This window comes from Cydia fagiglandana, chromosome 20 (assembly GCF_963556715.1).
Source record: "Cydia fagiglandana chromosome 20, ilCydFagi1.1, whole genome shotgun sequence".
Classification (NCBI taxonomy): Eukaryota; Metazoa; Arthropoda; class Insecta; order Lepidoptera; family Tortricidae; genus Cydia; species Cydia fagiglandana.
Window position 1 is genome coordinate 12,555,909 of NC_085951.1, and position 23,628 is coordinate 12,579,536.

Below are 23,628 nucleotides of genomic sequence, written 5' to 3' on the forward strand. Positions count from 1 at the left end.
AAAAGAAAATCTGTAATTTATTATAATATTTAATTTAATAGTCCCTTCTTTAACACCGAATAATTGCTATTGATTATTGCACCTAAAAATTTACCTTTTCCAATATTTAAAACAATATGTTATAAAAATTTAATCTTAATTAGTGAATATTTTTTGGTACTGGCGTCTCTTTGGACAATGCTAACCTAAAGGAACGAAACTTAAACAATTTTCATATAATCTAATTAAATAACATAGGTACGGCCACTTATAATATTAGGTAGTATATTAATTTACCCCCAAAAACAATAAATAATTAATTATAGAACTAATTACTACAGGAATTTCGTGATTAAAAATATCAAACGCAATAAATTACGTAAAACGCAACACAAACACAACTTTCTTTAAAATATTCAAGCAAAAGTACTAATTCATAAATAGAAAGGAAAAGTTACACAGTCAATAGGAATCTGGTTAAATTTAGCTGCAAATAAATTGCCTGTGACTCTGGATCATAGTAGTAACACTCTGCATCTGCTTGCCCGTCTGTCCATCCCTCTCGATCAAAACCTTATTAATAATATTCGCACAGTCCTTATTTTCAATAATAGTTACGTGAGTGCCTTCCAAATAGTGCACAGTGACGTTGCTATGCGTGAACTTATCGAGACCATAGTTCTCATCACATACTAAGTTAGGAAGATTCTCTTTAGGACGCAGAAGAACTATTGGCGCTTGTATTTTCTTGACATCTTTCGAATTGTAATTAAGAACAACCTTAACTCTATCATAAGTGACGGCAGCGACTGAGGCGATGAATTTCGGTGTGTATCTGGATTGTACTGGGGACATTTCGATGGCAGTTTTGACTTTTTCTTGGAAGTTTTCCATTTGACTGAGTTTTTCAATGAGGGCGGTGGAGATTTCGTTGTTGGGGGCGACAATGTCCATGGTGTGACAGATCAGGGCGTTCTGGAGTTGGGCATCGCTCTTGAAACAGATGACGGTGGTGAGGATGGCTTGGAGGAAGTCTGGGGCTCCGTCAACGCAGAACACTAGACCGTTCTTGTGACCTGTTGGAAGAAAGTTGATAGGTATTAGTGATACTTAAAATATATTGATACGCTCTTAACATAGGTGCAGCTTAAAAATGGTCATAACCTAGTTTACTTTTTAGGATTGAGGTAAGGTGGGGTAAGACTAACATAGTTTATTTTGCTTGGGGCAAGACAAACAGTATGAGGATTCCATAAAAGTGTTATAACCCCGGTAATAGTCTGACCCCACTTTACACTACACTTACACGTTTCGCGACTTTCGATTTTTGCATTATTTTCGATGTAGGTATGCAAGTGACGAATATCTAATGGCATTTCGAACATAGTTCCCGTCTCATTGGTATTGAGGGGAGCTTCTTAAAATTGAACAATTAAACATTTTTAACATATTAAAAAAAAAACCGGGCAAGTCCGAGTCGGACTCGCGCACGAAGGGTTCCGTACTATAATGCAAAAAATGCAAAAAAAAAGGTCACCCATCCAAGTACTGACCCCGCCCAACGTTGCTTAACTTCGGTCAAAAATCACGTTTGTTGTATGGGAGCCCCACTTAAATATTTATTTTATTCTGTTTTTAGTATTTGTTGTTATAGCGGCAACAGAAATACATCATCTGTGAAAATTTCAACTGTCTAGCGATAGCTAACGCGATGACGATGATGATAGCGTGATAACGGTTCGTGAGATACAGCCTGGTGACAGACGGACGGACGGACGGACGGGACCACGGACGGACAGCAGACTCTTAGTAATAGGGTCCCGTTTTACCCTTTGGGTACGGAACCCTAAAAATGATAGGTACTGATTTCGTAACAAACAAACGCTAGTCCCGCTAATTAAAAGTAAAACAAAGTAGAATTCCTCTGAAAATAAAACTGCGACTATCCTTTACAATTACGGGATATTTCGAGAACAATGGCGTTAAACTTTAGTCCGTTCATTATTAGTTAACTAACTAACTAACTAAAACTTTCACTATCACTGACGTTTCGTAGACAGAGTGAAGTCGAGACAGCTCAATATCTAATTAGATTTATTGTTGGCAAGTTTATTTAGAGTTATGCTATTTTAAGTGAGTTTGGTTTCAAATACAAATACATAAATGTCATGTTAGTCCCCTGGGGGAATCTAGAAGGACATTTTAAATTACAAAAAACATGTTAGTTAATACAGTTTTTTAAAGAATTTCACACATACCTACCGTTATTAATGTTAGAATAGTTATTTACGATACAAGTGCGTAAAAGAGAAAATTCGAAACGAGTGGCGATAAATTAAAACACGACCGAAGGGAGTGTTTTAAATCGACACGAGTTGCGAATTATCTATTCGCACGTGTATCGTACAACCTTTTACAGTACATATGGCCCTTTAAACTTTTGACATCGCACGAAAAGTGCTATTTTACGCACTAGTGCGGAAAAATAGGACCATATGTGCCGTAAAAACCTTTTTAGTTCACTGTGCTAAGGCGAATACCTACAGCGTGGGCCGAACGTTTACTGTATTACTGTATCCATACCGCTCAGTATCAAAACCGAATTTTATTTTGTATTGTAGTTTTTTCCTCCAATACAAATCCAATTTGGGACAAAAAATGTTATAAGTAATTTTTCATTGATTTACGAAAATACCTACCATACGTTTTCGTAACTCAAATTAAGATTTTGTAGGTCAGTAAAATTTCGTTTATATTGTACATAATAGAGAACTCAATATATTGCATCAAACTTTATCGAACTCTGACGAAAAAACTGCAAAAAGATGAAACTCGGTCCATCAGAAAATTTTCTATTCCCAAAATAGTTGTCGTTAAGAAACTAACGGCTTGATTCTAACTTTAAGATAAGTACGCCAATTAATAGATCTAGAAACGATATCGATTAGATATCATTGTCAAATGTGACATTTCTTCAAACAAATAAGTACGTCACTTTTGACACTGACACATCTAATCCATATCGTTTCAGATTAATTGATGTATCTTAAAGTTCGAATCCGGCAGTAATTAAAGTTTAATGATGGGTCACTGACCTTCGGCCTCGAGCTTAGCAGCCAATTCCAGCATCAACTGGCAGCCGAAACTGTAGCCGAGCAGCGTGAAGGGGCCTCCTGGGGCCAGGCGAGTCCGCACCGTCTGAAATATACAAGTTAGTTAAGTAAAGTCTAAGTCATAAAAATGTGGTCTATGACGCACTAATTAGCTACTTATTGTATTAAATACACGCCCGCAACCTTCAATTCTTTATTATTCTAAACATGTATATAAATAATAAAACTCTACTGTATTTATACAGGTTCACTAGGGGTTTGTGTACAAATCACGCGAGGTTCGTTGGGGGAGGGGGGGTCACGAAAACACACAAAAAAAGTAAAACGAAAAGTAGCCGAAAACACCTCGCGTGATTTGTGCACAACCCCTAGATTGCTATAGCTTTGGGCCTCGAATCTATTAACTGACACTTAATACTAAAAAAGATGCAGAAATCTCTACCTAAAATAAATTGACAGCAGCGGCCAAGGGGTCATCCATTAATTACGTCACACGAATTTCTAGGTTTTTTGACCCCTCCCCCCCTCCTTGTCACACTTGGTCACATTTGGCAAACCCCTCCCCCCCTAGTGTGACGTCACATTTTTTCTACGAAATCGCCAAATCGAATTAAGTAAGTACCTAAGTATTATTAATAATTTATCAAAATATTTTTGACGGTATAAATAATAGTAATTTTATAACCCAAAACTGCTTAGGAAAGAAAATTAAACGAATAAAAACGATTGTCGTTTTAAAAACTTGTTATTTAAATGTACAGCGAATAAAATAATTTAAATAAATTTTCGGTTACTGATGAAGTTAAAGTGACGTCACAAAGTTGGTGTCTCCCCCCTCCCCCATGTCACAATATGTCACATTTTCTTGACCCCCTCCCTCTCCCTAAACGTGTGATGTAATTAATGGATGACCCCCAAGACCACAAATACCACAATCGTTTATCGACAGAAACCAATCGAAAACTGACAAATGTATTCGGATGATAGACATAATTGACGTAAACGAAAAGTTACGTACTTATTTCCAGATTATATGTTTCGATTGGCATTTTTAAATAACACACTTACCAAGAAGAAGAATATTGAGGGGTTCTCTGTGAAAGGTTTTCGACCCTGAAACTTACCAAGTACAGCCGGTTGACCATAGCTTCAATATCCTCATTCGAGTTCTCTACGCCCAGCTGCAGCACGCAGACCTTGCACTTCAGCTTCCAGGATGGACGCGGCGCCCTCCAGGCCAGGGAGGATGAAAATGGGCTCTCTGTGTCATGGAAAAACGCATAAACTTACAAAGTACAGTCTATTGACCATAGCCTCAATATCCTCATTCGAGTTCTCCACGCCAAGCTGCAGCACGCAGACCTTGCACTTGAGCCTTCTGCAGAGCGGTTCCATGACGGACGCAGCGCCCTCCAGGCCAGGGAGGATGAACATGGGCTCTCTGTGTCATGGAAAAGCATGTAATAAACTTACCAAGTACAGCCGGTTGACCATAGCCTCAATATCCTCATTCGAGTTCTCTACTCCTAGCTGCAGCACGCAGACCTTGCACTTCAGCCTCCTGCAGAGTGGCTCTATGATGGACGCTGCGCCCTCCAGGCCAGGGAGGATGAACATGGGCTCTCTGTATCATGGAAAAACGAATAAACTTACCAAGTACAGTCTATTGACCATAGCCTCAATATCCTCATTCGAGTTCTCCACGCCAAGCTGCAGCACGCAGACCTTGCACTTGAGCCTTTTGCACAGCGGTTCCATGACGGACGCAGCGCCCTCTAGGCCAGGCAGGATGAACATGGGCGGGTTTTCTGTGTCGTGGATGGCTTCGTGACCCTGAAACATGTGTAGGGTCTAGTAATCTGTCATTGGTAGAATTAATATACCCACATGACTTCTAAAATACGGCGGCGGGCGACGAATGATAACTATAGTAACCAAAAGCAAGTAGGTAAGGTCATTTGAGGAAAGGCAGTTAAGTATACCGGGTGTGGCCTGTAATATGAGCAAAAAAATTTAACTGTAGGCTGTACTCATACTGACCAACATTTGTTCAGATGATTTTTAATAGACGTTAAAGTTTATTCTAAAACGCAATGTATTGCGAATTTTGTTATGTTTAAGGCGTGACAAGCAACGTCAATCACAATGATATGGCGTGGCGATGGCGTCCATTGAAGACAATATTTATTTTGTATGAAAAATAGGGAGTCTAAATACTTCATAATTTTTAAAAGTTGTTGAACAAAAGTGTCACCTTTTGAGGAGTACAATCTATGTTTTAATTATTTGCTTAAGTTACAGGCTACACCCGGTATATAGTTTATTTTTCTCCGGGCAAGAAAATCAGTATGATGTTGATGATTCCCTACAAGTGGTCTCTTGCCCCAATGATTACCATCCCTTACCCCATCGAACCTTATATAGTTTTGTCATGTTCATCTTCCCGTATATTACAGCAACTTTACCTACTCAGAAACCATAAGGTATATATATTTGAATGAAACATGAACTTTAGGTAAGTTTTCTAAGCCAACATAGGTAGGGAAATTCCCAAATACTTAAATGTTCTAAAATGGCACTACGTATAACTAAATTTTAACGTTTTTATTCATATAACGTTAAGCCACATAACGACCCACATGCTTCATATTTTGCAATGAACTCTATTCCAATGGTAGGTAGATATGTGGGCTCTCATAGTCCTAAACTGTCAGCTTAAAAATATTCAACTATAATACGGGTGACCGCTAGTAACTAGAGCCAACTAGAGCTATCAAAAGCAGGCTATTTTTCCCCCATTTATTTGACTCACGCTTTCCACGACTCCGGAACGAAAGCGGAACTTTTTGACTGGAGTTCATACTAACTCTAGTGCAATTTCGTAATTACAATTAGAGCAAATGCACATTTTAGGCATGTCTAGTACGGTTGACCGAATCGCTGCTTGTGACACAAAGTTTCGGCTCTAAGTTACTAAGTTAGTCTGATGCTAAGACCCATTTATACAGTGAAACATAGAGTTAATCGAGGCATATGATTCACTTCCTAACGCAGAACTGAACTTTAGTTAGGTAACTATTATGTCACTATAAGTCAAAAACTTAGCTGAAACCCTTTGTGCATGTAGTGGTGTGCAGTTCGGAAAGGGGTTGCTTTTTAGTCAAGAAATATATTTCAAAATTAACTAAATACCTAAATTATATCATCATTAGGCCCTATGCATCTTTACAGATGATTTAAGCAGCATCTATGACTTGTATTATCTATAGCGACAGCGTCGCTCGTGGCTATATAACCCGATCCTTGAACGGCAAAATTTATAGTACCTACCTATAGGTACTGCATTGTGAGTATTGTGATTGTGACTCACCTAGTATAGTATTTTCAGGTACAAAAAACTAAGTGGTAAAACATCATGTTTTTTTCCTCTCCTTAAAAATATTTTGTAGGAGTAAATTACAAAAATAAGGATAAGCTATTCTGGGAAAAAATTTAGCATGAATTCGTGAGACCGCATACTTGAGTGCCTTTTACTCTGAACTATGCAAATTATTATTCAGAAAGGGGATTACTGGTGGCAATAATAGTCATTAAAATTCATATGGAACTTCAAAACCGATGAGGTTTAATAGTACTTAGAATTAATATGAATACAAGTTCTCAAAGATTCTCACCTCAGTGCTATCAGTGACCATGGTCTGTATATGAAAGGCTCAGACACCAATCGCTCTTCGCAAAGTTCCTCATGAGTAACCTGAGGACAGCAGCACCTTCAGCCCTGTTGGGACAAGTTGTCAAAGATTCTCACCTCAGTTCCATCAGTGACCATAGTTGGCATGTAGATGAAAGGCTCAGACACCAATCGCTTTTCACCAAAGTTCCTCATGAGAACCCTGAGATCAGCTGCACCTGCAGCCCTGTTGGGATAAGTTGTCAAAGATTCTCACCTCAGTGCCATCAGTGACCATGGTCGGCATGTAGATTAATAATTCAGAGACCAATCGCTTTTCGCCAAAGTTCCTCATGAGAACCCTGAGATCAACTGCACCTGCAGCTCTGTTGGGACAAGTTGTCAAAGATTCTCACCTCAGTTCCATCAGTGACCATAATTGGCATGTAGATGAAAGGTTCAGACACCAATCGCTCTTCACCAAAGTTCCTCATGAGTACCCTGAGATCAGCTGCACCTGCAGCCCTATTGGGACAAGTTGTTAAAGATTCTCACCTCAGTTCCATCAGTGACCATAGTTGGCATGTAGATGAAAGGCTCAGACACCAATCGCTCTTCACCAAAGTTCCTCATGAGTACCCTGAGACCAGCAGCACCTTCAGCTGTGTTGGGACGAGCGGCCGTGGTTGAGGATTCTGCTTCGCGTTGTGCCGTGAGTTCTACCAGCCTATGGAAGTAGAATAATTATGTGATTTTAGTTTGTTATTCAGGCTCATCTAAAAATGACCTCTTTGCAATCATTCGGTTTACCGCCAATTATATTTTTGGTTAGCAGTTTTTTCTTTGACTTATCCTAAAACAATACAGTTGATGATTTTGATTAGTCTTCTAACAACCTTTGTAGGTATCTTCTTATCTCCCTTATTCCTCAGATTATTCAGATTTTTTCAATTTTTTTTTAAATTTATTACAACACTATTAAGTATTAAATAAATATACAACTATAATTTGGTTAAAAATAATAATACAAACTATCTATAAACTAAATAAACTTAAAATAAAGAGTCTATATTTTTTTTTTCTATTTAAGGTGTATTCAGGTAGTTCCGAATCATTCTCGAACGTTGTAGAGGTACATAATATTACAGAAAATCTTATCTCTTAATTTTATCCTTTTACTGTCCATTTTCGAATTTACCCGACAGTGGGAATTATTGGGAATCACTCGAATAAACGATTTTATCAGGTTTCGTATACTTACTTGGCAAATGTGAGTGTCCTAATGTCCTGTGCCGTAAGGAAGATCTCGAACTCTCTCTCCAAGGTCTGCTTGATTTCCACAGCCATCATACTGTCCATGCCAAGCTCGGCCAGGGACACTTGCTGAGATACTGTCTTCAGGTCTTTGATGCCTGTGAAATATCATCAGGTTAGTTACTTTGCAAACTAAGAGAATGCAAGTAAAATTTAGGATCGTTAACTGTTGCTACGTGTGTCATAGCTGCACACAGTGCACACTACAAACAATTGACATTGTTTTCTACCTACCTAATACTAGAAAAAAAAAACAGAAGAAGTTGTCTTCTCAGTACACAGTAATGATGTAACTTAATATAGGTTACATTCAAATGCAACATTTCAGATTTGACAAAAATCCTTTCGTATGTTCGGATGTTCTCACATTTCTCAACCGGTTCTAGTGAAATTTCTTTTTTTCATTTATTTTTTCGAATCTGTTTCCGGAAAATTTTAAAAACTGGCGGAGCCATTGGGGTTCTCAAGGCCTATATCACGCACACCCACTAGTCCAATAAAGAGTATATTTACCCATGATCTGCGCAATAGCGTCAACCAGGTTGCCGCACCCAGACCCTCCAGCCTTCTTCTCTGCGACCACGATGGACGACACGATGGCCGCCTGGTCCTGCTTCAGGAACTTGTCTAGCGCCAGGAGACAGGAGGAGATCCTCTGCTGCAGGGTGCCTCCGATCTCGAGCTGCATGTCTTCGTCTTGCATGTCCGCCACTAGGCCCACCTGGATGGATAATTTGAGTTAGATACCTATGGAATATCGGAACAGCGGATTCAAGTTGCATTGGAAATATCGTCACTGCTTTGAAAAAATTTCATCGTGTTCTCTCTCTCTCAATTTCAATGTTTTCGCGCCCAACCCTATAATGCAATTCACTCAAAAGGATGTCTAGTCTTAAACTATGCTGGGGCCCTTTTGGAGAGTAAAGAAAGCAAATTAAACTAACATTTTTCTACTTCCTACTAACGTCCTTCGGGACCCCCTGAAGATTGGGGCCCTGGGCACGGGCCTCGTGTGCCCTTATGGTAAAGACGGTACTGTACTCACATCCCCAACTGCTCCCCACTGAACAGCGAGAGCGGGAAATCCGAGTTTCCGTCTCCACTCGCAGATACGCTCCATCACAGAGTTGGAAAGACCGTAGTTGGTCTGACCGGCGTTCCCTCGACCACAGGATACAGATGAGAATACCACGAAGTCCCTGTGAAATAAGGTTGGCTTTACTTCCTGACAGAACTTGATGTGAACTTTGATGATGCCTAGTGAAGACGATTGAAAACAGAGACAAACAATAGGCTCTTCACTTTCTAATAATGATAATGTACGGTTAAGATGATTTCTATGCCACTTTGTACTTTGCAACAGCGACAATAATTTCAGATTATTAGAGGCTTTTATATTGATAGTCACCGTGACAAGATACAAAGTATTACAAAGAGGCCGATCAATCTGCTTGATTATATTTAGAGGTATGTCTCATGATACTGACTGCTATAAATGATGGGAAATTAAACGGGGAAAATTATTTACTGTTACCTTATGCGAAAATTCATGAAATAGATAATTCAGAAACGATTAAAAAGGGGAGAGCAGGAGAGTGTAAAAATGACTTAATTAGAAAAGGGTGTATAAAACCATTTAATTGGAAGAAATCAAACTTACTTCAATCCAGGGCAAAGTTTCTTAGTCAATTTATCCAAATGCATCGTCGCCAAGGCCTTAGGCGCGAACGACGTCTTGAAAGTTTCCGGGGTCTGATTTTGGAAAATGGAATCTTTGAGCACGACGGCAAGGTTGAAAACTGCTTGCACGGGACCCATTTTCAGCGCCTTCATTAGCATTTCTTCGCAACCCGCTTCGGTTGTGACGTCGTGGGTGGAGATTTGGATGTCGGCTCCGTATCCTGCCCATGCGCTGTTAGAGAAAATAAGTTAAGTTGTCAAATGTATGAAAACAAGGGAGGACGTTTAATATTCCTTGTAGATTTGTAGAGTCCTAATTATTCTAGTAGCCTGAAATGTATAGTTGATGACTATTATAACTATAGGAAAGATATTACCTATGTAATGTTCTGGCAGAAATCTATAAAACCAATGTAGCGGATTTTTTTAATTGATAGATAGATTGATTGCCAAACAAGAACATTTGTAGGAATAAGTCTACTCCTGGTTTGATTATTGTACAAATGTAGCAACAGATATATTCTGGATGAAATATTAAAGGCTGGTTGGTTGAGATAAAGTGGTTAAGTTTCATTAAGTTTCAACGCATCTTCTTTACTTTATACATGTCTAATAAGACGTCTTTGGACTGACAGGATTGGGATGGGGACATAATGACCCACCGAAGTCTCGAAGACTGGTAGCCATTGGTGATGCCACGGCGTGAGGTGAGTAGAACTTTCCTGGCTCCACGCATGATAAGCCAATCAGCTAATTCCAGACCAAAGCCTCCAAGGCCTCCGATAATCACGTATGATTTCTCTGCATCGCACATATATCTGAAAATACATCTCAACTTAGATTTTTTATACCAACTGGAGTGGGGCGCATTTCAGAGAATTTTTAAATTACAGTAAGTAATAAGTAATTAAGAAGCGCTGGTGACCTAGCGGTAAGAGCGTGCGACTTGCAATCCGAAAGTTGCGGGTTCAAACCCCGGCTCGTACCGATGAGTTTTTTGGAACTTATGTACGAAATATCATTTGATATTTACTAGTCGCTTTTCGGTGAAGGAAAACTCCGTGAGGAAACCGGACTAATCCCAATAAGGCCTAGTTTCCCCTCTGGGTTGGAAGGTCAGATGGCAGTCGCTTTCGTAAAAACTAGTGCCTACGTCAAATTATGGGATTAGTTGTCAAGCGGACCCCAGGCTCCTATGTGAGCCGTGGCAAAAATGCCGGGATAATACGAGGAAGAAGAGTAACTAATAAAGTTATAACCTATCAATGAAGATTTTTGTTAAATAATGACGATTCACAGTGAATATTTTGTTCCTCTAAATATCCTTCCTCAATATCACTTTCCTAAAATATTTTTTGCTGAGGATATCACCAATTTTAATCCGAACAGGTGAATGTACTGAAATCCAGTCTTATTGATACAGCATACAATTACATGCATCATAGATCTTATGATGGGAACACTTGCTTCATGTTGTAAAATATTAATTAAATCCAGTACCTATCTTATATCTATTGAATCTAGAACTAAATTGAAATTCTCGAGAATTTTAGGCTGATACTTTAGGTACCCTGTTTCTTACCTTGGAACAGCGTCAACGTGCATGGTCGCTGGTTTCACGGTTCTATGGCTGCGGTCATCTTCACGAACCTTCACTATCACCTGTCCAACAAATATAGATAGGAATTTATATTTAGAACTGATAAAACCAATTTTCATTTGACCACCGCATAAAGATAAAGAAAGAGAGAAAAAGAAAGAGTTGGGTTTGAAGTTTTTAACAACGTAACTTCGGCTAAAATATAAAAGAGATGATACTGCACGATAGAGACATTGAACAAATAAGTAAACGGGCACTCTATGTCAAAGTGACATGGCTTAAATTCGAATGAAGAAAGATCCTCTTAGTTCGAATTTAACCCATATTGCTTTGACATAGACTGCCCATGCTATATACTAGTACAGCGTCGAGCACGCGGACGTTTACCTTAGCAGGACCAAAAGAAATGAGATTGCTTGTAAAAGCTTAGTGTACCTTGCCAATATGTTTCCCGGCCGCCATGTAACGGAAAGCTGTCTCGATTTCATGTTTCTCAAACGTGCAGTATGTCAACGGGCGTACAGCTCCGCTCTCGATACCAGCAATTAGAAGGCCTTGCAGTTTCTGTAAATAAATGTTAGATTTAGTGCGAAATCTCTCGAATTGCTTGGTCATTGCAAGGTAACTTGTAAGTTCCTACGAAGTAGGATCTCGTGACGAATGAAATATTTATCCCTAAAATGGAGATAAACAAGTCCATAAGAAAAACAAACCAACAGAGGGTAGGTGAACGAACCATCGTTATAGATAACTGGAACGACAAGAAAGAACGGATATGGTCTATCCACAAATCAGAAACTTAAACTTTGAATTTGCACAAACATTTCACGACTCTTCTCTTTCCGCACAGACTCTAATTGATAATTTACATTTTTACCTGTGGACACGATAATTCGTTAAGTAAACTCTTATCATTAGATTAGATTAAGCATAGCCTTAAGACAAAAACTAATTATTGCAGTAAATGGTAAATATAAAGCCACATCAGAAAATACTAACCCTTCTGAACTCGAAGCTCTGGTCGAAGATGTAATCCAACATGATGCCGTGGAAGGAAGTCTCCTTCAAGAAGAAGTACATGCCTATAGGCGTGTTCTGGCTAATGTCGAATTTGCCAATCTCGAGGAAGCGCCCGCGGTAGCCGAGGCAGCGTACTGAGGCCTGTAGGAAAGAATATGTGTAAGCAAAGAGCATATAATCACTACGTTTTAAGAGTCGGCACTCTCGAACAATCCTCGAACCGAATTATGAACGTACATATCCCAACACACCAAATACAGGCTTAAAGATCTCGCATCCAGGCCATAATTGTTAAAAAAAGAAAAACCACACAATACTACCAACACAAAAAAAACAACGCTAGGGCTCGACACTTCCAGTACCTACTGTTTATCGATATCGATAAATGTGCGATACGTGCTGCTGTATTTACCTACTGTACTACCTATTAATAAAATAAAAGAACATTATATATATATATAAACAATTTTATTTTACATGATAAAAATAACATAGTTTATTATTCAAGTAGGCATATTACAATATGCTGAATTCGCGCGCATTCTTTTTTAATCTGGTCCCTTTTTATTGAAGGCACTGGATGGAGAATGATTTCCACAAATGAACTTGTTTCCATTCAGCTTTTGAATAGGTAAATAAATACGCCAAATCCTCATTTCCTTTTCCTCAGCTTTGCCCATAATCGACATCTGAAATAAAGAGATTATCGATAAAATTGGTCGTACACTATTCGTGTCATAGGTTACTTAGTTTTTTACTTAAAAATACTTTATTCACAAAATATTTTCGTTTTAATCATGGATTGTACACGACTAAAACTAATTAAATTAGTAACTGTTAACGACTCAAAGTAAAAAATGAAAATATTGCATACAAACATCAGTTTACCGACCTGTTCGGATCAAGTTGGAAATTTGGCCAAAAATGCGTCAGTAGTTAGTCTTCTTACACACCCACTACAAACTTCACATTTCCTTAAAGATTTGGCCCCCATTTAAATAACAGCTAAAGTTATTTTACCAATTACAATAAAAAATAACCACGTATTTTCACGTTCACGACAATTCAAATGACGTTTGACGTTTTACTACCAATCATACCAACCTAAAGAAAAGTAAGTATAATACGTCTATGTTAAAAGCAAGTATGGTATGTGCCACCAAAATGCAACAGCAGTCATTTTAATTCGATAAGATTATTTCTATGCCTCAATGTTGGTAACAAGGGCTTTCATAATTTATCAAAGTATGGGGTGTCGATGGGCTGTGTGTAAGTAAGAATTCAAGTGTATTAGGAGTCCTTCGCGAAATCAAGGAAAATTATCTTTGTTAAGAGAAACGTGACATTTTCAAACAGGTATTTCACTGCAAATTAATATAAAACAGGAATAAAATTTCTATCGAGTCTTACCTGCAGTTTTTCATCAGCCAAAGAGTTGAGAACCATATCGACACCCTTGCCGTTGGTTTCTCGTCGGATCATGTCTTCGAACGATGTGTCACGGGAGTTTCCAATATGGCTGTCTGTATAACAAGAAAAAAATGTATTAAGGCAATTATTTTTTTCAAAATCAAATTCTAAGGCAAATCCTAATACTATTAATAAGGTGAAAGAAATGAAAAGAGGACGATTATAATCTCCCACTCACACCCACAATCTCATGCTTTGCCTTAAGGTTGACTGGTAGAGAATGCTTTTGGCATTAAGTCCGCCTTTTGTACGATAAGTTTTCCTTTGTGCAATAAAGTTTAAATAAATAAATAATAAATAATATAATAACGTAGCAGCATGTGTAGCATGTCTGTAGATGCAGAGTGGTCGCTGATCGACTCTTTGGATCTGTTTGACAATGACTTTGTCACCCTACTTTTAAGCTGTAGGAAAAGTAACAAGGATAGACTCGTGTGGATGGATGACTACAAAACAGACACCGTACCTTTAAGTTGTGGGAACAGCTTCTTAATAAACGCCCGCTTCTCAGCTGTGCCGACGGTGGTGAACACTTCGCAGCCATTATGAAGCGCTACGCTGATGGCAGCTTGACCTACACCTCCAGAACCGGCGTGGATCAGAATGGACTCGCCGGGTTGGATCTGACCAACCATGACCTAGAACAAACACGGTGTAAGGTTTCTGCTTGCATGAGGAGAAATGACACACAAAAGGACAGTTGAGAGAAGTTTTAACTAAAGTAGTGGAAGGGCACTGGAAGATTACATATTATTTTGTTCGTTATAAGTGTTAATTAAATATTACCATGTGTGATCTCGAACTGACTAATTATATTTCTATGTCCAGACGAGGAAACATATAATTTCCAATGACTACCCTTATGAATCGCTAAAGTACGCTATCCCTATAGAAATTTTCTGAGCGGAGAATTTGCGAGGCCAAAGTTATTAGCGGTATTTAATATGAAAAGGAAAGAGACTCACCATGGCATAATACACAGTGCCGTAAGCGACCGGAACTGTGGCCGCCTCCTCGAAGGTCCAGTCGTCAGGGATGCTCCACATCAACGCCCTGTCGCCTTCCACCAAGTTCGCCATACCGCTGTTATTTACCATAGCCATGACACGGGAACCACTGTGAAACGTTAATCATAAATATCTAGTTCTTTGACAGAGTACCGGGAACAACCTCGATTCTCCGAGGTCTCTCCCAGAAGTCGTCGGCAGGCTTCTTGGTCGAGTTAGGCTGGCAAGAGTAGCGCCGACAACCAATCACGCATAGGCGTAATTTATATCGTCGAGTTGTACCAATAAAGTGGTGAAGGAAATCAAGTAGGTATATCACCGGTTTAAAACGCCGAAAAGAAGTTCTGATCTACACGAAATAAAATGTATTTTACGGGACAGCCCGTGGGATGCTCGTGGAAGGACTGGGTATGTGCCCTTGTGAGTGTTTTTACAGGGCAAACAACTCCGGATACAATAGTCTCCAATCCAGTCCCTGTTCAAGCTGGAGGTGGAAGAGCAATTATACTTACTTGCTAGTCTTTCCAACGATTTCGAATCCTTGTACGCACTCTTGCGCAAGTCTGCCTCGGGCGACAGCGTCTACTGTCACGCGGCCCGTCGCCGTCATGACGTCACGGAAGTTCAACGCTGAACAGTACACCTGAATAATAAAAAAAAAACGAGATTAATAATTGACTTCACCTTCGACAAGAAAAACATTTTACAACAAAATATTTACAATTTGACATCAATAAAAGAAGGCAGGAACACGTAGCAATAAATAAACAATGTTTTGAAATTGGATCTTGTCAGGCTTAATTTTTAGTATATGAGGACGCCTTCTGGGTTGGAATTAGAAGGTCAGATGGCAGTCGCTTTCGTAAAAACTAGTGCCAACGTCAATTCCTGGGATTAGTTGTGAAGCGGATCCCAAGCTCCCATGAGCCGTGGCAAAATGCCGGGATGACGCGAGGAAGAAGAAGAGAGAGAGAGAGAGAGGATGCCTAATTTTATGACTAACTTAAGGGGTACTTACGTGAAGTAAAACTTTCTCATGGTCCTTAAACACAGTGTCATGCTTCAGTGGCCCTTCCAGCCATCGCAGTGAGGATAAGTCTCCGATGGTGAGTGTGTTCACGAAGGCATGTTCAGCTCGTGTGGTCTCCAAGTCTCCGAGCAGCAAGTGGCGGTATGTGCCCCATTGGCCCTTGACAAAAAAAATTAAATCTATAGCTGGTGTAGTGTTGATAACGATCATGTATATGTAAAATAAGATAATGAAAATAAAGTTGCAATTACATAACAAAAACGTAAAATGGACGCAAACGATATTGATTTTTGGCTTATTAGTATAGTGATGAGTAATTAAGATAACGAGGAAAGAAAGGGTAGACTGTAGGTGAAAAGAGTTTGGTAACAAGCCAAATTTTTACAGTGATATTTTTTTGCCTTTGTTTTTCTTTAACATTCAATAGGCAGTGAACATATTGTTTTTAATTAGACAAAGGATTAACATTTTCCTGCCAAAATTAATAAAGAAAACTTGACTGTATATGTTAAACACTTACATCTTGGAAAATGTTAATAGCCAAATCCTTATCCAACTGTTCCTCATACAACTCCAAATCCGAATTGAACTCAGGCGCTGACGGATCGGAAATCAAGAAGCCATAAACAATTTCACCACCGGGCTCTCTTCTTAAACAATTAACCAAACCAAGAAGACCATTAATGTGCTCATTTTGTCCGTAAAGTACCACTTTCTGGCCTTCTTTGAGTTCCTCTTTGACTTGCTCGATCCAAGAATATGTGTCATCAGCAGCAACGATCTTGATGAACTTTGCTGGTTTGGCACCAACTCTCTTTCTGAAAAGGACAAGGTATTCGCAGCCTGTGTCGTGGATGGTGATAATGTCGTATTTTTCCGCGTATTCCTTGGGGTTGGGACGTTCCTTTTCACGGCTAATGATGAAGCATTTGTCTCTTAGAGTTGAAGCGGCTTGCTGTAGGGTCTGTGAAATAAATATGAAACGTTAGGAGGTACTTGCCATGAGAAAAATCCAATTTATATCACTACCTTTACATACAAGGCTAAGTTTACTTACATCAGGCCTTGACAAAAGGTTAGCTCCTACAAACAGCACCGTATTCGTTTCTCCTGAAATCTTCTTGTTCTCCACAGTAATGTTGTTCGGCATCTCTAAGGTTTCCTCAGATATAACCAGCAGTTCAGCTTGCATCAGCGGCATGTCACCAAGTATGTCACCAACTTGGGTGATCAAGGGCTCCAAACTGTTGTTCTTGTATTCTTCATCAACCAGCTCAATGCTCTTTACTTTGAAGGTCTGGATGTTTTCAAGGATGATTTGGATGTTGGCTCTTAAGATATCTTCAGTCTTCATCTTGTTCTTGCCGAAGTTCGGGACAAATTCGTACTTTTCGAGCACAGGCACTCCAAGTGGAACTCTCTTTGAAATTGGAGTGGCATGGAGACCACGGATTTCTACGCCACCAGATCTAAATATGAGAAAAAAATGGTTGTACAATTTCGGTGTATTAGAACATACATTCCGGCCCTGCCCGCTCTACTTGCATTCTGGACTAGCTGAAGAAATTGAAGCTTTACCCAAGTACTCTGCTTTCCTATATGTATATGGCATACATGATAAAGTAACAGAAAGAAGAAAATCTCATGATAACTCTTACACGTAATTTTTTATTTTTATTTTGTACTAACCTGATCACTCCTACGTCAGGATAAACTCGAACTTCAAACGATTGCTTAGTCGACTCAGGGTTCATTTTGGAAATAGCGTTATAATGCATGGAAGCGTCAATAGACAGCCTCTCAATCCTAGTGGGCACGAAGAGGCCGCGCGTGTCGTGTCCGATGATCTTCAGTTGGAGCATGCAGTCCATGAATGTGACCCAGTTGTTGACCCAGGCCAGACGACCGCGGGTGCCTTCGATGTTGCACCCGATGACGCCACGGAAGAGACCGCTGGAGAAAAAATTACAAGTTGTGTCTACTGTTGTGACCATTTTGAATGCATTTAGCATACAAAGTAGCTGTAGTGATTTACACGCGACTTCATGATCAAGAGAGAAGAGTATGTTCAGAGTAAGGTACGTTAAAATCATTTATTAGATTAAGGAGGGAATCATGGTGTAACCAAGCACTTAGGAGAAGTTTTGGCCGAGTGTAAAGTTCCGGCGGTTCCGCTGCCGGCTCCCTGACTAGGGTTTGCAATCCGGATCCGAAATGTATGAAATTATCCGGATCTGGATCCGGATCCGCGGATCTTCCCATACATTTCGGATCCGTCATGCAAACCCTATCCCTGACACTATGGAGTTGCGAACTGCATCGCAGCCATAATTGTGTGTTTTTAGTTTTAAGATAAATACCTATTATATTTTACAATAATTATGTATAGTAGTTTTAATGTATTAATCTATGGGCCTATAGTTGCATGAAAAGAAATATTTTCATTTCATTTTCATAAATTAATATTCAGAAGTAGATGGACTACATTGACTTTTATGATGAGGTCGATCATTCTTCTTACCTGTATTGGTATCCTCTAAGTCTGAGTTCTTTGTAGAAATCTTTGGTGAGCATATGTTTGACGTTAGGTCCACTGAGCTCTGGTAACGCTGGCAATACTCTGTAGTTCTGGCCAACATCCTTCTGAGCGTAAATGCGGCCTGTCACGATAGATGCTCCGCTTTCGACGATCTACAAAGAACAAACAAGATTTTTACAATTGTCTTTGCTTAACGGCCTTTTCCTGACTTAACGTTAGGGATTTGATGCTACGAGTTTGTTAAAATTAGGAGCTAGATGCATCCGAGCTAATAAGAGAGAACAAAACAAGATTCCTAGAGAATAATAGGTACCTTTCGCTAGATGGGGTTCCAAAATTACTGCAATCATGCAATTGTAACTAACAGCAGCTTATAGATAAATTTGGCCTACGAAATAGCACTTCTTCGAGAAGTAGACCTACGAACAAAAATTACTTCTTTTTCAAAAGATTTTGAACCAAAAGTTAACTAACCTCAAAGTTACCGCTACCCTTCTGAATCATGATGATAAACTCCAGGTTCCCGTCCTTCGGGATGTTGGTGGCTCGCTGGAACCGCACGTTCTCGAAGACCACGGATACTTCAGTGAAGAGTTCTCCCATCATCATGCCGAGGGTCTCCCAGACCAGCACCAGGTAACCGGTGGCAGGGTACAGGTTGCGTCCTGGAAGAAGGGATGAATTTATTGGGAGGTCCAGATTTTATCAAGGGACTATAGTATCAGGCAAGGCATTGCAATTGAAAGTTTGAAGTCCACCAAAATAACCGGAAATGAAGACCAGCCATGTGCGTCATCCAAACAGCCACGACCACTCTGACAAGAGTGCAAGACTGAGAAGAGAAGATAGTATCAGGGTCCTTCAGAAAAGGAATATTGGAGCATTTCACGGGCTCTCCCGTACAGACGCATTTGATTTCGTGTTTAATTTTTTCGTTCAGCGGTTTAACTCGATGATTATTTTTATATGCATTTTTTGGTGATATGTCAAAGACAAATAAACTCCTATACCTACAAATCTTCAGAAAATTCGCAATTGTTCGGAACAACGGTAGACAATTTCATGAAATATTTCTATCCAGGGTTTGTAATTGACATGTGCGATCGCTTTTAAGTTGTAAGCGTCTATATGCCTATTCTCTTACACAGATATGGCATGTTGATTAACAATTGGCATTAAGTAGCAGTATGTTATGTATCTTCAAATGGTACAGTCAGCCAAGAAAGTGGTCTACCACTTTTCGATTCTATCATCTGATTGATAGAGTCGAAAAGTGGCAGACCACTTTCATGGCTGACCGTACAAGGTTATGAATCACATTATAAACAGGGGAAGTCGCTACGGATGTAAACCGATAACGCGACTATAGAATATTTATAAAGTAGGTACATATATGTAACAAGAACCACCTAGCTACCCAAAACAGGTATTTCAAAGTCCCTAAAACTTCAACGGCCTACGCTTTTTTAAATGGAGCGGACACCGAAAATAGAACAGAAATACCGAGTAGATGAAGTGCTCAAAGTTCAAATGAAACTCGGTCCGCATTAATTGAGCGAGACCGCAACTAATCTGGTTCGGAATTGAAATGGCTGCGACAGCCATATTGGAACCTAAATTCAATTTGAATTCGTTAATTGTATTTCGTATCTGACATATTCGATAATAATTATAACTCATATTAGGTATGTGTAAATTAGGTATGTGAATAACAATTTATTCAAATTTATATTAGGTGTGTTTAAATTATGTGACTAACAATTTATTGAGATTTTCGATTTATTGATTAAATTTATGAAATGAAAAGCTACTCAGAGTTAGACCAAGAAAAAGTCAAAATTATTACCATTGGATTTTATCCAGGCCCTATACTTAGGTACTCTAACTGCTGGAAAGTTCCACGCACAAGTCGCGGGCAAAAGCTACTTAGTATGTTGTATTTCCATGACCAGGGTCAGTAAAAGCTACTGTCTCATGTCATGTCATGACATGTTCTAACAATCTTACCATCCACAACGTGTCCAGCCATGTACTCGCTATCTTCATCCACGATAGACATCCTCACGGTACGCTCTCCAGACTTCATCTTCTCTTGAGCCTTGTATGAAGTCACGTACCTGCAATAGAATCAGAATTTTAGTTTAGTTATTTCCTATTTTATGGCAAAGGTTATGTTCTTTTCCCACTAGCCATGACAGGTGTAAATGGCTGTTACCGATGTTACCTATCTGACCGGTAGCATAAGTCAAGTTTCCATTTATTTAAAACTTATTCAGTAAACTTAATACAATTACATGGGTAGGAGTCAATGCCACAAGGCAGTCTTAAAAAAAGTCAATACTGTGAATCATTTAGTCGAAAGAGAGCAAGTAAATACAGCCAGTAGGTATTGATTATTGAAATGTTTACTGATTGCTATTTGTTATTTAAACATGTTTTGTTATAATAAACCTACTCCATTTCTAATCAGGTAAAGGTAACAATGCTTAAAATAAAGTAGTAAAAAATAACATTATAAAATCAAACAGAAACACTAGAATTTGGGCAAAACGTGGCCAGGCGTGGCTAACTACGCGATTTCATCGCTTTGCTACAGGTAGCTAAAAGTACATTCGTTCGACCCCAATTTTGGGGTTTGCCATAAGCGGCGCTTGGCGCTGTCGCCACCTAGCGGCCATATCTGTTCTGATCGTAACAGACGCGTTTTGTTAGAGATTCTTCTGTACCTAGTAGGTACTATTATTTATTCTGTGACGTGGCTAAATTCAATTGTCTATTCTTGGTCCTAATTCGGGCAGTCTGCTCCGAAACGCATGTGGCGTCACTGTTGCGATTTAACAGGGAAATGCCGCTAGCATTTAGGTACTGCTTTGGAGAGAACTCATTTAGTCTAATTTACATTTAGATAGTGAATTAAATCGTTTTGCAACGTAGTATAGGTACGCATGTAACGTTAAACGTTGTGACTGAGGACAGAGTGACATTATGTTTCCATCTATCACTGTGATTTAATGTAGCTATATATGTATATAAGTAATATAAGTAAGTCCTTGCCGCGAGAGAGTTTTGACAATATAATATTAAAATCTTCTTCTTCTTCTTCTTCTTCTTCAGCGTGTGCTCGCCCACCGTTGGGCATACGCCTCTCAATCTCTCTCTATTTTGAGCGGTTGTTGGTCACTCTTATCCAGACTGGTCCCGCAGTCTCTTTTATGTCATCGGACCATCAGCCAATCAATTAATATTAAAATATATGATTTTATTTCAGCCAATCTAAACTTTTAACGACCAATTACAATTTTTTTGATAGCTGAAAATCGTGTATTGTTTACTATCAAAGCCATTACGGGCGGAGTGTGTTTTTAAAGATGGGACAACTTTCATTTAGGTATAGTATTTCATATGGACCATTTTTCGAAGTCGAGGAATCGCTGACTGTAAGTATGTATTTTGTATTTACTTCAAAGCCGCCTAAAAACCGTAAACATTTGGTTCCATATAACCGGCAATGTGCGTGTGTCAATGTGTGAGTGCGCGACGGATCAACGGCAGCGATTTGTTTGCGGCCACTGACGGATGCGCTGCGATTAATATTAGCCGCTCGTTATTAGTCGCGCACGCACCTACCTCAATTGGGTACTTTTCTCTACTTAAAATAAATTATTTCACACCATGCACGAAATAACCCAGTAGGGTCGGAGATAAAGGGGGGGGGGGAATGGTCATTTTTTTGTCTATTTTCTTAAATAACTTCGAACCTATGTATTTTAAAATTATAAAAAAAATATGTCCATCTTTCATATTTGTCACTAATTTACATATGTGTACCTAATTGGTCCAGTAGTTTCCGAGAAAATAGGCTGTGACAGACGGACAGACAGACAGACGCACGAGTGATCCTATAAGGGTTCCGTTTTTTCCTTTCGAGGTACGGAACCCTAAAATTAGCTGTGAAGCGGAAAAATAATTGGGCCCGGAAATAATTCTATGTAACAAGCGATGTAATGCCACATAGAGTAGAGAACAAAAATCGGGGCTGTGCGTGTGCGGTCGGTAGAAACCCGGGCGTAAGGGTGAACTCCCGACTTGCTAGTTTTAATTAAAAGAAACTGACGGATTGGTTCGGTTTCCAAGACAGATACTGTTAACTTACTTTGGCAGTAGTTTGCCACTAAGGAACTGAGCAAAAGAGCGGTGCCTTCCATTCTAACCAAGTGACAAAAAATATTTTAAGTTAATAATAAAATTACATACCGGGTGTGGCATCTAATATGAGCAAAAAATTTAACTGTAGGCTGTACTCCTCATAATGATCAACATTTGTTCAGCGACTTTTGAAAATAACTTGTACTTTGATTTTTAATACACTTTAAAGTTTATTCAAAGACGCAATGTATTGCGAATTTTGTTATGTTTAAGGCTTGACAAGCAACGTCAATCACAATGATATGGCGTGGTGATGGCGTCCATTGAAGATAATATTTATTTTGTAAGAAAAATATGGAGTCTAAATACTTCATAATTTTTAAAAGTTGTTGAACAAAAGTGTCACCGTTTGTGGAGTACAATCTATGTTTTAATTATTTGCTCATGTTACACGCCACACCCGGTATATTAAATTATCATAATTGTACGATGACGAAAGGTCAAAAATGTAATATAGGTATTTGTATCTAGCGTGCTTCATTAACACACAGTTGTTTTTTTTTCTCAGCGTAGTCACCTGCAATAATATGTTACACAACAAAGGCCGCAAAATATCTGACACCATCTATTTGTAGAGCCATAAGAGCGTGTCACATATTTTTGCGGCCTTTGAAGAGTAACATATTATTGCAGGTGACTGTACCTATTTCTCCTTTATGAAACCCCCGCATAAAATACAATAATTAAGTACGAACTTGTTTCATAAATAGTGGTAAACTGTACCGTATAAGCCAACAGTCGTTTAGTAAGTTAGGGTACCTAATATTGTGATATATCTCAGTTTGTTGGAACTATACTTTAGACTCGTTAGTAGAGTGGGCAATATTATAGTGGGCGTATTTACGATGTGACACCACTAGTGATGTTCTATTCTTGGGAAAAATCAAACGAATAATGGGAAATTAACAGACATTGTTAATTTTATAGCATTTTTGGTGCAGCGGAGTGGTGTTAACGGAATTGGTATCTATACCAATTGGTATCTATAGATAATTCCGAA

General features: G+C 39.0%; 1 protein-coding gene across 3 annotated transcripts in view; it reads right to left on the reverse strand.

Moving 5' to 3' along the window:
* Positions 1–244: 244 nt before the first annotated feature.
* The window catches only part of LOC134674457 (fatty acid synthase-like), a 71,144-nt gene continuing 47,760 nt past the window's right edge, over positions 245–23,628 (reverse strand). For all 3 annotated transcript variants that reach the window (XM_063532531.1, XM_063532529.1, XM_063532530.1), the window contains 23 exons: positions 20,430–20,539; positions 18,897–19,087; positions 18,405–18,574; positions 17,573–17,836; positions 16,941–17,352; positions 16,404–16,847; positions 15,872–16,042; positions 15,366–15,496; positions 14,812–14,962; positions 14,313–14,484; positions 13,787–13,899; positions 12,356–12,517; positions 11,792–11,920; positions 11,339–11,418; positions 10,419–10,574; positions 9,737–9,988; positions 9,122–9,275; positions 8,590–8,797; positions 8,024–8,174; positions 7,318–7,489; positions 4,746–4,925; positions 3,075–3,177; positions 245–1,055 (listed from right to left, as the gene is read on the reverse strand). In XM_063532531.1, coding sequence (XP_063388601.1) covers positions 463–1,055; positions 3,075–3,177; positions 4,746–4,925; positions 7,318–7,489; positions 8,024–8,174; positions 8,590–8,797; positions 9,122–9,275; positions 9,737–9,988; positions 10,419–10,574; positions 11,339–11,418; positions 11,792–11,920; positions 12,356–12,517; positions 13,787–13,899; positions 14,313–14,484; positions 14,812–14,962; positions 15,366–15,496; positions 15,872–16,042; positions 16,404–16,847; positions 16,941–17,352; positions 17,573–17,836; positions 18,405–18,574; positions 18,897–19,087; positions 20,430–20,539 — 4,669 coding nt within the window. In that variant the 3' untranslated portion in view covers positions 245–462. The remainder of the gene's footprint in view (positions 1,056–3,074; positions 3,178–4,745; positions 4,926–7,317; positions 7,490–8,023; positions 8,175–8,589; positions 8,798–9,121; positions 9,276–9,736; positions 9,989–10,418; positions 10,575–11,338; positions 11,419–11,791; positions 11,921–12,355; positions 12,518–13,786; positions 13,900–14,312; positions 14,485–14,811; positions 14,963–15,365; positions 15,497–15,871; positions 16,043–16,403; positions 16,848–16,940; positions 17,353–17,572; positions 17,837–18,404; positions 18,575–18,896; positions 19,088–20,429; positions 20,540–23,628) is intronic.